The following is a 17,093-nucleotide window of genomic DNA, read 5'->3' as shown; positions in this document are numbered from 1 at the left end:
AGACACCTGGAGACAGAACTAAATTAAAAGCAAATGATATGTATTGACATAACGTCTATTATTTAGAGCAAAGTTCATATACTTCAAAATGCTATGGTATATCATATAAAGTAACAAAAATATTCTGGCACTTTGGTCAGTGATAACAGAAGCTAAGTTGCTCAGTAACTGTATTCATAAAACAAGAATGAAAAGTGACTGAGGGAATCATAAAAGCAGATCTGTAGTAATTTACACCCAAGTAAATGATTTTGTCAAAAATGTAATTTCATTTTGTTCTCTCAAAAGCAGTAGCCAACATTTTAAATGATCCTGAAATTTATTTTTACTGGGAAGACTGAAAACTTAAGGTTTCAAAATATTTTATGAGATTTTCCTTTTAAGAGCACTGGGCTGAAGTCAGGATATGGAAGCTCAGTTGCCACTACTTGGCCAGATGGGCAGACGTTACTTAACTTCTCTGGGCACATGTCTTCATCTAGGAAATACATTTGTTGAACTGGGTAATGTCTTGAGTCTCTTCTAGTGCCATTGATGATCTGTTTAAAGATTATATATTAAAAGCATTGAGAAAACTTGGACAAATGAAACCCACTCTGAAATCAAAGAGTTCATGAACGAATTGAAGCAGCTGGGCCTTTCTTGTCACCCCTGTGTATCATTGAACATTCAGTATTTTGTCCTCCCTGTATCTTGATCTCTCCTGCCTTCCTGCTCTTCTATTATAAAGCAGAGAAGTTCTCACTATTCTTTTGAACTTCTCTCATTTTAGGGACCAAATTGCTATGAATCTTCAAAAGAATTTAACTCTACATTTGAGATTTTAATGCAGTGTCTGGTTCTATTGTTTATTCAAAAACAACCACTGAAGACCATTGCATATAATAATTTAAAATCTGTCTCAGGTACATTTCTGAATTCTCCACAGTGCACAGGGTATAGGAGAGGAGACTAAATTACATAAAATGAATGTGGCCAGTTCCTCGGGACATTGCTGCCCTGTATTGCCTCAACCTAAGCAGTATTTCTCAAGAATTTATTAACTATAAACAAACAAATGAAGTATTTTCTTTATAAAAAGAAGTGGCCACTGAAATGAAACTTTTCTTGTGCATTTTATGTGAGATGTGTGTTTAGATTTTAGTAGTGTTTGAATATTTGCCATTCATGAGGGTCTTCAAAAAGAACCACTAAAAATAACAAAAAGCTACCATATATATATATATATATATATATATATATATATATATATATATATATATATAGTAAATTATGTATATATATAATTTCTGCAATAAACTTAATAACATAACAAGAAAATTTCACACTCACCCTCTTAGTTAACAGTTATAACAGAGAAAGGAAATTCAATTCTCATATTTGAATCCATTTAAATTCTACTTCCTTTTGACCAAATGTTCCACTATATACTACTTTTGTGTATGAGACTGAATTTTTTTCTTTGCTTTGTTTAATATATGCTTTTATTGAAAACAGACTTTGATGAACAAGTGGCAGGAGACACCTAATAACAGGAAGTAAGAATATCCCCCAAGCAAAGGAAGCTACAGAATAAGGATTTTAAGGGTCATGAAGGCAACTTGAGCTTATTATAAAACCTGGCTGGAAATCACCCCACATTTCAGGAAAATAGCATGATACTTACAATTCTAGAGATAGTGTAGGCTATTTTAAATCTATAGCAATAATTTAGGTAAGCAATCCTTTTTTATGGGAATATTTGTTTAAAAATAAAATACATAGGGGATGAAGTGTGGTTCAGTGATTGCCTAGCATGTATGAGTCCCCAGGTTCAATCCCTAGTGCCATCAAAAAAAAGAAAAAAATAGGTACTGTAAGACAGAGATGGTTTTCAGAACATGCACACCCACAACAAAACTGCATCTTCATGGATAGATTACAAAAATAACAACAAATGCTTACTGAGTCAGACATTATCCTAAGTGTTTTATATATTAAGTCAGTTTAATTTTCAGGAAACCAAGGTAAAGAGAAATATATTGCTGGCCAAGGATTGACATTTAGAGAAAATGGGAGGGTTTAGCCTTGGCTGTTGTTTTCTCCAGAACTACTCTCCAAATGTCTCCTATGTGGCCCACATTCCCTTAGGTTCACTTTTATGCATTTTATCCATGAGGCTCCTGTGCTCTGGTCTCTGGTTATATTTGGCTTATGGGAGGCCACAGAAGGAGACTGGAGGACTTGAGGACAAGTTTGGGGATGATAATTGATATAAACTGCAATCCTCCAGCTAGGCCTGGACTTTGCCAGAAGAGTTCTGTCCCATTGCTCTCATTGGATCCTGATGAGAGCTCTGGTCCATTTACCCTCTCAGGTTTTGGGGAGCTAATATTTTCCAATTAGGGATAGACCCTGGGTAATTCCTTATTTCTTGTTTCTTTTTCTTCATATAATAGCACCCAACATCAAACCATCATTATCAAATTCTCTTCTGTTATCGCTTTGAGTGTGCCACCCATTTCCTTCTCTTATATGCTAAGAAAATATGACATGTCATTTGCAATTTATCAACTCAGAGCTGAATTTGCAAAGAAAAAAGACAATGCTGCTGCTTTTTCATATTTTCCCAAACATTTGGGTATCCAAGAATAAATTTGACTTCTCAGGACAAAGAATAGTCCTAGAAGGAAAAGCATCTATTATTCCCTGAAATTTGAGCGTGAGTGTTCACAAAATGTTAATCCTGAAAATGTGGGCGGCAGCAGGCCCCCAGATTTGGATGCCTGAACTCTGGCTTTCCTGTCATTTCAATCTGTCTCAACAGTTTATATCCACATGCTGTCTAGTTTAATACATCCAGACCCGTTTATATTTCAAATGAGAAAAAAAATTCCCATGTAAACATGGCTATAGTTGGGAAGATTTTAATTGTTAAAGGCAGTAAACATACTGAGATCTCATTTTACTTTTGAAAAAATATTAAATAAGGAGAAACATCACTTGATTTCATTCTACCCAGTTAGTGGGAAAGCACTATTCTGATGCTTCTTAAACTGTGAAAGCCATTCGCTACAATACCGATGTCCCACAAAATCAAAGCTAAATTTTACCCCTTAGTTCCAAATTTTGAATGACACAATTCTATTTTTCTAAACCATGTGTTTTAGCTACCAAACAAATCAATAAATTGCAAAATTTATTTTATATCCACTGTTCACTTGATAAGAGTCATTGCCCATTTTATTTTAATTTTTCGATTACTAAGAATATGCCTCAGTTTAGTTTACTAGTTTTTCAGGCCGCTAAGAATAATTATCCAAATGTTGACTATGCAGTCCAGACACTGCAAGAAGCCGCCTTCACAGACAGTGAATACGTTTCACCACTGCAAATAACTATCGCTTTGCAAAAATTAGTTTTTATTTGGGTGTCATTTCTGGCAAAGCTTTAAGGCTATATTTTCAAAGAGTAAAATTCCAGGCCTTTAAAATTCAACTGGCATCTGCCAACTTAAGTTGGACTCTCCTGTACATTTCCGCAGAGCCTGCAAGATGACTTCATCTTAATTATTTTCTTGCCCACAGTCATGTAAGATAAACTAGGGGGGTTTTCTTTGTTGTTGTTGTTGTTTTTGTTTGTTTGTTTGTTTTTAGCATTATGGGAATCTCTTGAAGTGTGCAGAGAATAATGAGGAAAAGAGAAAAACAAAAGAAAAAAAAACTGCAGGAGACTTGGCAGGTTGGACTTTTACAACTATCATTGATTACCAGCTCAGCCTCTAGACTCTCCACACAGTTCTACATGCTTCAAGCTTAATATTTTATTTGTAAGTGGAACATTTAACATCATATTACAGCATTTAGTGTGGATGCTCTGATTCAGTTGTACTATTAGAAATTCTGCTTCAAATTTTGTCTGTTAATATACATACACTTTCTATGTACCTATACATTAAGACTTTATGTAAATGCACTGATTTAACATATGCTGTAAGTATAGCTGCCACATCCTAGCAAATTCAGCATTAGCCCTCTTATCTATTCTTTGCAACTTACAAAAACTAAAAACTATGAAAAGCGATCACCTCATATTTCATAATTTCAAACAATAGCCTAGGCAAACTGCAATTACCAAATTAAAGGCCTCTTAAAAAGTTCATAAAAACAAATGATACAGTATTGAAATATAGTTGCAATACCCATACCAAATTTATTTTATAAAATTTTGAAGAGCAACAAGTTTTGAATTAGAAGCTTTAATCAAAACCTAGAGTTTTCACAACTATGAGTCATTACCTAGTAAACATATTTTCGGTGAAAGTAAAAATTCCAAAGATTTAAGAATTAAGTTACTTACATACACAAGCATCTTAGAATCATTATTTTAAGTAAATACTAACTTTTTAAATGCCATAGCAGAAATATCATGTGAGATGAATATAGCATATTAATTTTAAAATCTATCAAGTATAGAGAAAGCAAAGTGATCATTTTTTTCCTGTCTTTCACAAAAATCTATTTATGAATGTGTAGATATAACATAGATTTTACCTGATCATTCTTGGTCATATGTGAACAGAAGAGGCCAATGAACATACACAATACTTTTGGAATACATAAAAAACAAAATATCAATACAAAGTACAAAATTTACAGAGAACAATATGCATAATTGCAGAAATACTATATTGCGATTGAAAATACAACATTATAAATGAAGGTTTCACTAGCAATGAAATACTTTTTATTGTGTATTTAAGTTTTCAAAAGTAGAGACAATTTACAATTAATTCAAACTCTCTACATAACTTTCTGTTAATTTAGTAAAACATATGTCAAAAGGTTTTAAATAGAAAAGCTTATTCAGAGATATAAAAACAATATCTGAGACTTGAACAGATAGATCAATAGCTATGTTATTGATTAGCTTTTATGATAAAATACCATGTAACACAACTTTCTAAATATAAAGTAAATTCACTATATATTTAGACTATAAGTGAAATAAAGAAGAACTATTAAAGAAAAGGGCATCAGTTTTAGATTAATTCTGCTTTAAAATATGTAAGGCAAACTGAAGGTTGAAATGTCAATGAACTTTTATCATTGTGAGTTTTACTAGATAAAATATTCCATAAGGTTTTCTGCAATTGGATTTTGAATCTCATAGTGACTCTGATTTAGGATTAGTGAAAAGCTCTACAGCCAACTATCCTGTATGCTGTTACTCCTTCTTGACTTGGGGGCTTCAGTTCAATACAACTTTTCAAAGAAGTAGTGATAAGGGCACAATAACAAAAAATAGGGAAATGTCAGTATTTCAACCTTTACATCCTTTACAAAACAACAACTATATATATATATGTATATATATAAATAATTCATATATATAATTCATATATATAATTCATATATATAATTCATATATATAATTCATATATAAAATTATATATGAACAGGGAACTTTATTAATGATTAAAACATAATATATAGAAACAAATCGAAATAAAATATGTTGTCACATATGTTAAATAGGAAATACACATTACCTACCTATTTCTAATTTGTGGACTTTGATCTTGGTTTATGTTTATTTCTTCCTTACATACTTACTTTTTTCTCTTTATACTTTTAACCACTGCAGTTGTTCACCAATACCATAAGCCTGGAAATGTAATTTAACTGGCCAGTCAAGAGTTAGTCCTTCTTATTTTATGATTATAATTCAGGGAGAAATATGCTATTGTTGATAGTCTTACTCCACGTGATAACTTCACTCACAGATGTGTTATTAGTATAAACAAAAGGCTAATTGAAAAGTTTGAAGGAAATTGAAAATTCAAGACCCAGAAATTTGGGAGTGATAAAACATTTATAACTGTTAACAAATTCTAGTGTAATTTATTTTCTATTGTTTTCCATCCTTATCATTGATTTATCATAGATAATTACAATTCTTATAGCAATGCTTGAAAAAGAGGTATGTTCCAAAATTTTAGATATAAAACAATGAAACAAATATATTCTAAAACTAAAATCTGTTACTGTATTATATTGTTTTTCTCACTTGAAATGAAAATCTAAATAGTACACCCAACTTTGTTTTATGTTTCAAGCTGCCCCTTTAAACATAATAAATGAATAAAATCATCCACACAAAGCAAATTACCATGTCAAGTACATGTAATAGAATCATAAATGGGAATTTTACTTTACATAAATCAACTGTTAATTCATTCATAGGTTGACATTTTTCAATGAAAAAGATTAAATCTTCCATTGGATATGGAATTTCCCCAATTCTAGAAGAGAGAATAGATCCTTTCTGCTGTTTCATTTTTATTTAAAATCAATTTCTTCAAGTGATCAGGTCTTACAATAAACATTATAACATTACATTCCAGCACTAGGATGAAGTATCTGTTTTCAAACACAGAAGGAAAAATGCAGAAATGATTAAAATGTTCTTCTTCTTCTTCTTTTTTTTTTTTTTTTTCAGTTCCTTAGTAGGAATCAGCTTACAAGGGGCCAACATAATGGTTTCAACTGATAATTACTATAAAACAACAGTTAACATTTTAAATAGTTACTGTTGGGTTTCTAATCTGAGTGAAAGCTTGTGTGTTACCTTGCCTTACTTTAATGGTTTTCCTTTTCAAATAAACTATAAAGAGGTTTACGCAGAAATGGGAGCTAGTCCTGTTAGTCCTGTGTATATTTGCATTCTTCCTTCCATTCATTGCTTACATTCAACCTTGAATCACTTCATTCTAAAGGAATTTCTGTTCTTGACTTTTGAGTGTATTCATCTATGAACACTCATGTTAAGTTAATGATACCTATAATAATAATAATAACAACAATAATTATAATAATAATTATTATTATTATAATTAATGTCAGGTCACAACTTGAGAATGTTCACACCTAAAATTAAGCTAACATCCATAAAAAATAATAAAATATTATTCTATATTCTATACCTTTATTTCATGTATATTGTCAATATTCTCTTGTAGTTTTCAAGATCCAGCAAACTAGTTTTTTATTTTAATACAAATAAGGAAAAACCATAATATAGTAACACAGACATGAATAAAAAAGTTACATTTTTTTCCTCAAAAAAAAAAAAAACATGATAACTGAAATAGCTGGGAAATTTACAATATAATGCCTGAAGAGTAAGACATTAGTCTGGGTTTAACTTCCAGAATATTAAACATAATACTTGCTTGTCATTCGCTATACAAGCATATACACATACATGGAAAGCAAATGGTTCATGATCTAGCGACTATAAATAAAATATTTGCCATTTTATAAGAATATAATTATGATTCAAAACCTAGTAAAATACACCTCTCCAAATAATTGCTTGCCTATCCTCCCCTATTTTTTGGATATGTTTGATTTTTTAAAATAAAATATATGCTTACTTTTTAAAAAACTAATTCAAATAGAAAATATTTACATATTTATGTTGTATATTGCCTACCTAAAAGCTAAAGTTACATTGGTTAATTTTAGTTATTTTAAATGAAAGTGAGCAATTTATACCTACCACTGCATTGCTTAGAGAACAATCTAATGTAATTGAAGCCAAGCAATTCGCACTGTTTATAGACATTTTTCAGAATCACCTGCTTTGTACTGATTGTTTTAAGTATAGTTGTAAAGTTTTGTTTTTTAAGAGTCCCTTTGAAGATGTCGCAGATGTTGGCTTTACTAATAATACTGGAAAGCAGTATTTTTAGCAGGCTAAAAGTTACAAAAATGTTTAACACTTATAAAAAAATAATGGTGTACATTTCTATTAAACTTGGTTATTTTCAATTGTCAATAAACCATAATGGAAGACCAAAGTCTATAAATGCTTGCTTCTAAACCACTAAGCATTTTAAGTTTGTATATGTGTTTGAGTTTGTACATGTGTGTTTGGAAGGAAAATGCGTATAAATACATACTGAAAAAATGTTATAAATTTTAAGCTTAGCATTAGTAGTAAGGATAAAATGTAGGATAATAAATATTTCAGTCATTCATCAATATTTTCTGGCACTAAAAATTCTATTAGAACTTAAAGTAATGAACAAATACACATGTAGTCTGGGTATTAGATACAGGAATTCAGAATTCTGGTTCCAACTTTACCTTAAATTTACATATAGCACTAACTCTCAACTACAAATACCCAATAATTACAAACTGCCTGACAAAATCAAATGACCTCTATTATGTATGTTTTAATTTTCATCTAATACAATTTTAAATTGCAAAGTTTCAAAAGTAATTTAATTTTTAGAACTAGTGAAATATTACAACCATGCTATAAGTAATGAGATATATGCTAATATACCAGAATCATAATAATCTTTTATGTTGCTTTAATTTCTACTAGATCAAGATCCTTATAGTACTATAAATAAAATAATTTGAACATAAATTGTGAATTACCAGATCCAATATCATTGTAGGAGAAAAATATTTTAAATTCAAAATTATCTAGTGTTCTCATAAATATTAACTCAGACATTGAAACTGGCAAGTTGAATTTTATTTTCAACAAGTTTACAGTACATAGATTTAACCAGAAACTTTTGTGGTACTTGCTTTTTGTTAGTCAGATATTCTTTCAAAATATCCTTCAAAGAAAAAACTCAGAATGAGTGATTTTGTCATGTTATGCAACTGACACAAATTTTTATTTTGTTTGTTTTTCTAGTACCCTACTTATCCACTTCAATTGTAAAACTAAGGTTTATTTTGTTATTGTGTTATTTTCCAATGATGAAGGGGGATGGTAATTAACTATTTTTAAATGAACATTTTTATTAAAATAATTTAGGGGCATAAGATCTGGAATCCTAATTTCTCTGTTTCCCCCAACCAGAAGTAACATGCTTGTATGAAAATTATTTTTGCCCTAAGAAACTTAAGGGCATTGATTCAGTTCAGGAAGCATAAGGAACAATCCATCACATAGGTTCCTCATTGCAGAAAGTATAATGAACAGTAAGACTTTCCAGTAATTTTAAAAGTACTCTGACTAACCTGCACTGAGATATGTGTACCAAAATGACTCATCTTCAATGCCCAGTCTGTGAAATGCTCACTGCATTCTAAAATTTACTTTTTTTCTAAGGATAATGGAAACATTTACCTTAAGATTAGCCTTTCAACTCATTGTCTTAAGAGAATTACATTTATAGTTAGTAAAATCCATAAAAATGAGTGATAAAGCTGTAACTTTGTTAGATATAAACTTATTTGTGAGGGAGCATTAAAAGTACACTCTTGACCTCTGAAAGTAGAAGTCAGATTTTGAGACCTTGACAGAAGCATCCATTCCATAAGAACACTAAAGAACAATTGATGCCATTGCTACAAGGTAATATGAAATAGCTTCAGTTATTGTTACTCATAAAGCATCTTGGCTAAAGTTTTATAGAGAATAAACATTTTTCAATTTTTCAAACTAATACCTGAAATTATCTTTTAGGACTAGTGACACAATTGCTCAAAAATAAAAAATAAAAAAATGAAGCATTGTAAAATGACACCTTCCAAAAAGATGGAATTCAGGTTGCGCTATAGCCACGGCAGAAAACTCACTACTTCTTCCCTTATAAACTATCTTTTAACAATTGTATGACAGAGATCGCTAAGGGCTTAGAAGAGTTGTCTGGAAAATTTTCAGTTCCTCAAGATCCTTAAAATGTACTCGGTAAAACAGCACCTTCAGACACAAGAGTTCAAGGAGGTTCTGAGGAGTCTGCTCAATTTATTCGCTTATAGATCAGCGCTCTGGTGCACACGCTAGCATATCACCTTTAAGCCAGAAGTGAACCAGCACTACCCAAGTTGCTGTTTGCTTCTCGGAACTTGTCCAGATATCGTCCAATTGAGAGAGGATTTTATTTTCTACTTATGAAATTCGGATTCTTTTTTTTAGAAGATTAACACCACACAAACATGAACTGTGATTAAGAATGGTCTTTCCTCAAGACCACCCTAAGCATCTATTTATTAACAATTCTCTGAAGCATTCCTTGAACACTAAATTCTTAGATAATGTCTCCTTCCCTCAGCGAAAAGGAATATTTTACCATTTGGAAGAGGTTGCTATTTAAAGAACTCTAAAATGAGAATATTGAAAAAAAAAACTAAAACTTTTTTTTTCTCATGCACTCTGCCAAGTTCCACTACAAGTTCCAAACATTGTGCAATAATTTGGAAATCCAGTTAACGATGGGAAAAATCAAGCCACTCGGAGTAGGGAATGTGCAAGCAAAAAGTCAAGGAGCAGCACCCCGCACGCACGCCAGCCCAACAGACGCCGCATCCCAGGGCACACACCCCTCCCGGCGTGTGTGTCTGAGGGACTGTCATGCTTCGCAATCGATTTCACATACTGTCGCTTGCCCTTTTTACACAACCTTCTGGTAAACTAGTTTGGGATCTTGGAAAGCTTAGTGCTGCTGGCCATGTATGTGTTACCCTCAGGAAAACACGTGCCTCCAAATAACCGAACCAAAGCTGCACCGCCGGATTTGGCCACCGGGAGCCAGAGGGCAAGACTTTTCTCATCTTCCCAGTCCTCTCACAGTAGTGAGAGAATCTTTCCTGGCATCTCCCCGCCCCCTTTCCAAATGGCATGCACTCTCTAGAAGGGTGCTCTGCACGCTCTTACCTGAACTGTCGCTTTTCCTCTTGCCGCCACTTCTCTTTTCCGCCTCCGCGGGTGACAATGCTTGGCGGCCGTAGTCCCCAGGAGCACACGCGGCCCCGGTAGGAGTGCTGGAGCCCAAGCTGGAAGAGTTGGAACACAAGACCGGCGGGCTGCTCCCCAGCTCCGGCGGCCCTCCGGAATCAGGCTGGAGGCAGAGGCTGTGCCGAGCCGCACTCGGTGGGGAGGACATCTGCGGGAGGTGCCAGTTGGTTTGCAGAGCCTGATGCTGCTGCTGCTGATGGTGGTGGTGGTGATGGTGGTGGTGGTGGTGGTGCCCCCTGTGATGCTGGCTAGCAAACATTCCCTCCTCGTTGGGGTATCCTGCGATTATGCAAGACGAGGAAGAAGTAGAAAGTTCGGGGTAGGACATATGGTCAGATCTTCCATGGAGGGCAAGAGAGGACTGAGAGAATGCGTGCAAGCCCTGCGCTGTGGCGTGCGGGCTGCGCAAGCAGCCAAAGAGCGGGTGTTCCATAGCATGCAAGTCTTGGAATCCAGGCAGAAGACTTCAGGACGGTTCCAAACACCACCACCCTCTGTCACTTTTCACTGGAAATCGTGTGACTTTTTCCCCCTTCAAAAGTAATAGCCTCTCGCTTTTCTGCAGAGCTTGGATAATCCCGGTCCTGAGCCCTAGCGGCCAGTCTCCTTTACATATAAACACTCGGACCTGGAGAAGCTTCCCTCTGAGCAGCTCAGATGTCAAGAGTGGGAGCAGTTGAAGCCAAAAGAAGGTGGTCCCAGAGAACTGCATTCAGGGGGAAATGACTCTGAGAGGTTATAAATAGAGTGTAATGTGAGCTGGGGGCTGGCTTAGGAGCCCAGCGCTGACCACATGCAAACTCCCTCCAAAACTCCTGCTCAGTCTGCGCCACCACGCGCTCTCACTTCCACTTCGCATAGCTTGCTGGACAGACGCCGCACGTCCACGCCCGCCCAACCCAGTCAGCGTCCAGGACTACAAGCTGCGCGCGGGGCGCCTAAATCCCGCCGGAACGGGCAGCGGCCCCGCGCCTCAGGCTCTGGCTGCCCCCTCTCCAACCATGCATCTAGTTTGCTACCCATTCACTTGTCCCAGAAAATGCGATTTGTTAGTGCCGCTTATGAACTGTCACCTGCAGGAAAGCTAAGCGTGCGCCTAGCTCTTGAGGAGCACGGAAGACGTGAACAGAGCTAGTTTGGCGCACGCTCGGAAGTTTTCCAAACTTCACATCTCCCTCTTCCCTGAGCTCAGAGACGCACCTTTCTTTTCAACGCTAGTGTCTATAGATGGGTTGTAAAGAGGGACTCCAAGTCAGAGTTACGTACGAACGGATGGCAAAGGGAAGTTCTCTAAACGGAAAGGAGAGGAAACTGGCGGGAAAGCGTAAGGGCAAAGAAAGTTGTGGACATCAGTGCCCCGCATCCTCACGTGCGATGCTAAGGGGTGTCCCCCTTCCTGGACTTTACAGACCTTACTCCACTATTCTGATCTTTCTCAGTTTCCTAGCCACTTGTCTTCCAAATTTTCCCTGGGTCAAAAAGATTTCAAAGCAATTTCATCCCTATCACATGAGAAATGTAGATCGCACGCATATTTCAAACCTCACTTTCTTCAGTAACCACCTCATTTCCTTCCAGTAGTTCACTTTCTCTTCCTTAAAAGTAAAATAAAAATAAAATAACTAATCGCATTCCTTCCCACCACCACTGTTCCATTTACTGAGAAAGATTACACTTCAATACCCACCAGAATTTGCTAGCTCTTCAGGTTGCCCTGGTTAAAATTCGCATTCCTGAAAAAGGGAGTTAGAAAATTTGCCACCAGTGAATTTGTGAAAGCGGGGACTGGGCTTCGTATAGCCACTTGCTTGCGGTCTGCTGGGGGCAGAATTCTTTACACACAACAAGCAGCAGCACCTAATGAGACGCAGGAACAGCCAGGTTCTGTTTGGGAAGTGTCACATCAGGAGAATATCTGCAGTCACCTATCCTGCTTGGGCCCTGAATGTGCCACCAGCAGTGTTGCCCCGTTATTTTCATTGTCTCAGGTGTCCAGAGGATGGTGACCAGGTCTTTGAAGTTGGTAATGGGATTAATGGGCACAGCAAACTGGGCTAGACATCTGGTCTGAATTAGAAAAAAAGTATTGATTAATCTTGGAAGGGTGTCCCTAAGGCAGAACCTTTCCCCTCGCCCAGCCCCTCCAGCTTCAGCCTGACTCCCTTTTCAAAAGTTTAAGGAGTGCTCCAGAATAGTGGCTTCGAAATAAACCTTCACTTCCACGTAAAAGATCGAGTTTTTTTCCATTTCTTAGAGGTGGGGTGGAGTGGGGCTGATCAGGAATTCTGAAATTTGTAAGTGCTGCTTTCTTTAACGGAAATTGAGCCCTATTTTGAGGGAAATTAGTTTTGCAGACTTCGTTTAAAAAAAAAAAAAAAAAGAACTAAAACTTTTGCTCACCAGCTGCTCAACTCCTCAGTCTGGGTCTGAGCTGGGACCTGCAGCAAGCTTTTTGACGGTAAGACTTTTTGCTGATATTTGGGGAATCTAATATTGCTTTAGATTTTGAAAGAGGGTGTGGGGGTGTTCTTTACTTTGCAAGTTTTAGGGGTTTAACACTGAAGGATGGCATTCAGAACTTACATCTTAAAAATATTTATCCCCACGCCCTTGGCTCTTTAAAAATAAAGGGGGGGGGGTATTCCTCCAATATCGTAGGAATAGGTTTTGGATTTTCATTGTGTTTATGGTTTCAATATGTGTTCTGATATTAAAAGTTGAAGTACAAAGAGTAACACTAAACTTCTTTAACTCCTGTAGCTACTCTATGGCTTCGGGGTAAAAGCTTTAAGTTTTTATTCAAACTAAAATTTAGGCAACCACCTCAATATACATAACCAGAAATATTTACATAGTACAATGCTGTCAGCTAGAGGCAAAGCAGAAAGTGTTAGACAAGATTAACTAAAAATAGATTTCATCTGCAGACATCAGTAAAAAACATTCATAATGGTTCTTTAAATTTTCATTACATGTGTTTAAAAGAAGTTAATTCATAAATTAATGAATTTGAATTAACCAGTGAGTTGTAGGTAACTAGCAACTCGCAAACAAAAGCTTTAATCTCCAGGAGCTGTCACTTCTTGAATCAACCCAGGGGATGGACTAGCTTTTTTTTTTTTTTTCATTTACTGTATCAGATGTTAACAATGTGTCTAGAAATTTCTCTACAACCTACCTCAGTCCTCAACTTCTGTGAGACCAGCAATACAGGAAGGAAAAAAATGAAAGAGAAAAGAATTAGAAAAAAAATCACTTCCAAAGTCAGGCAATTAAAATAAAGCTATTAAGAAAGGACATTTTAATTGAAGACACGAGATATTTAATATCATAAAAATTATGAAGTCCAGATTTCTAATAGAAAGTATAATATAAACAAAATGTTATTTGGATGGGGAAAAAGTGATACACAGAAAAAAAGAAGTGAATGGGAGGATTTGTTGCCTTTCCGAATTAAATGTGACTTTAAAATTTTCTCTGTATTTCCAAATATGTATTAATTATTCCATACGTTAAAAAATCTCATTTATTAGAATATATGTAACAAGGTAGATTACTGGTTTTTATTCTGTAGGCCACAGAGGTTTTTTTTTTCAATATAATAAGAGAGAAAAAAATCGTCATAGTTCTTATAATAGCCACTTCAGTGTTTGCGTCTATAAAATTCAATGGCAAAAGATGTCTTTTCAGTAATTATATTAAAGATGAATGGTAAAAGTTACAACAGTTATAAAAAACTGTATAAGTCATTTAAAACTATTTATGACATATTATTTATGCTATATCTATAATATATTAAATGTCCTGAGGAAAATATTATATCAATGTCAACATACTATGCAAAGTTTTAATGTCAAATAGCCCATTACAAAGAGACTGATTATATGAAAATGTAAGCTAATTATCTTGTGGAGGATACTTGACCAAAATTATTTTAAACACATTAAGTTCTCTAAACTTTTTAAGTATGTATACCTATTGTTCCCTTCACTTAAAAGAAATGAGATTCAATAGTAAAAACTGAGATAAAACTCACACACACACACAAAACTATTTTAAGAGGGATTAAACATATCAAACATTCCAAAAGTTTAACATAAAATCTTATTTCAATCTTTATGATGATTCTTTTAAAAAATGTCATTCTTCTGTACACCTGTAATTTGAGATGAGTATCAAAATATTTAAAATTAAACTCATTAAAAGTGTATTTTGCATTTTATTTGATACATACACTTTAGTAATACATAATCATAATACATTAATTTAAGTGTGGATGAATAAGTTTTAACTGGTATGTTTCTCTGAAACTTTGTATATAGAAATATTATTTCTGCTATATTTTCACAAGAAATACTGATATGTCCTTTAGTTATTTTGAAATTAAGAATCTTGATGTTATATTCAGATATGCTAAGTAGTCAATGGTAATTTATGTGATTTATGATGTACTCCATTTTATTTCTGTGTTTTCCCAGAAATTATGCATTATAAAATTTCATGAACAAATCTACTATAATGCTGGATACAAATATGTTACTAATGCAAACAATCTACTGATTCCATATACTATCACAGGTTATTGAAATGTTACTGTTTTTAGGTAATACTAATTGGTGCTTCTATGATAAAATTTGTTACATTTCTACATATGTTAAAAGAAACGAATGCTTAAACATTACCTCTGAAGTGTGAAGCAGTACACAACATATTTGCTTTCTGGTTTCCATTTCTTTTTAAAGTTAGATTTATGATTTCTGTCAGAAATTGATGGTTTTCTTCAATTGAAGTACCTCATAGTAAATGTTACTATACTAATCCCTAAATACAACTCTGCCTTAAGCAATGATATATAAAAATTACAACATTTTAAAAGACAATGTTCAGAAAACCAGAATGTTATGACTGATAAAATTAAAAGATTAATTAGAAATTCAAAATATATTCAATAATGCATAATTCAATTGCCTTCCACATGCATTTTCAAAATTTATAAAGTCATAATAATTTTTTCTTTTTCTTTCTTTTATCCTTTGAAGTGTTAAAATCAGGAAGACATTGATTACTTCTCATATTCCAAAAGTTTTAACTAATTTTTTCCACCTGCTCGAAATCCAGTTACTGGACAGTTAATTTATAATGATGTAATTGGGAAAGGACTATGCTAAATTCCTACATTTTCACCTTGTAAGTTGTTTTTATTGACAAACATGGATGTTTTCAAAATCTCATAGTTGCAAATTGCCTCTTTTCCATATATAAATGGAGGTATACAATGACTCTAATACAGATAGTTCTATAAAAACACTATACATTACATCATATATTCTCTACCAAAACTCTTAACAATTACATTTCTGCATGCCATAAAAAGTATTGCTGTGTTTTTAAATGGATTAGATATAGAATGAGTTCATAAATCTCAGAGAACAAAAATTCAATTGATACTAAAGATGGGAATTCTAGGTAAAACTTTACTCTTCTGTTTTAAGTTTTCAACTTGAAGAGCTTAGCATTATTGAAGTCATTTTAGTGGTATGTTATGCTATTCTTTTGTAATTTTATTTATCAGACTTCATCAATTTTTAGAATATTTTATTTTTAAAGTGGCTTTTTCCCTTTTAGTCTGGGTTTATGATTTGAATCACTAAAACCTCTAGTGTAGCTGTGTTAGTGTAGTTCCCCTAAAATATTTAATTGAACAATCTACTTTTATATGACTCAAACTTAGCAAAGAAACCCCAGTTGCCTTTAATGTCAACATTTTTTGCTTTATTCTTAAAAACATTTCTGTCATATGTTCATATAACAAATGAAATAAAAAGGCCAAATATATGATGTCTTTTTAAAATTTTCTGAGTTTAATATTTACCTCAATTTAGCTTAGATTGTTTTTTAAATATTTATTTTTTAGTTATAGGTGGACATAATCCCTTTGTGTGTGTGTGTGTGTGTGTGTGTGTATATATATATATATATATATATTTGGTATGGTGCTGAGGATCGAACCCAGTGTCTCATGCATACTAAGTGAGCACTCTACCTCTGAGCCACAACCCCAGCCCATAGCTTAGATTATTTTTTAAAATAAGTGATATGGAATATATTATATAGGTCAATAGCCATATGAAAAAGAGTCAAAACAAGAATTAAGATAATTAAATGACGACTGTCTACTTACGTCTTGGTTGACTTAAGTAATAAAAAAGATTGTAGGAGATCAGAATAGACTAAAGGAAAACCAGAAGACACTGTTTAGCAGGTAGAAAAAACAGAATGTAAGATAACTTTAATGATGTGAGAAATAATTTATATTTGTCAATATAAATAAGTAAATCATA

General features: G+C 33.9%; 1 protein-coding gene across 1 annotated transcript in view; it reads right to left on the bottom strand.

Moving 5' to 3' along the window:
- Positions 1-11,630, bottom strand: part of Meox2 (mesenchyme homeobox 2) — a 64,268-nt gene extending 52,638 nt beyond the window's left edge. Inside the window, exon 1 of the mRNA XM_005328772.4 lies at positions 10,672-11,630. Within this exon, the coding sequence (XP_005328829.1) occupies positions 10,672-11,185 (514 nt within the window). The 5' untranslated portion in view covers positions 11,186-11,630. The remainder of the gene's footprint in view (positions 1-10,671) is intronic.
- Between the last annotated feature and the right edge of the window lie 5,463 nt (positions 11,631-17,093).

This window comes from Ictidomys tridecemlineatus, chromosome 2, assembly GCF_052094955.1.
Source record: "Ictidomys tridecemlineatus isolate mIctTri1 chromosome 2, mIctTri1.hap1, whole genome shotgun sequence".
Taxonomy (NCBI): Eukaryota; Metazoa; Chordata; class Mammalia; order Rodentia; family Sciuridae; genus Ictidomys; species Ictidomys tridecemlineatus.
This window is presented reverse-complemented; position numbering and strand designations above follow the sequence as displayed.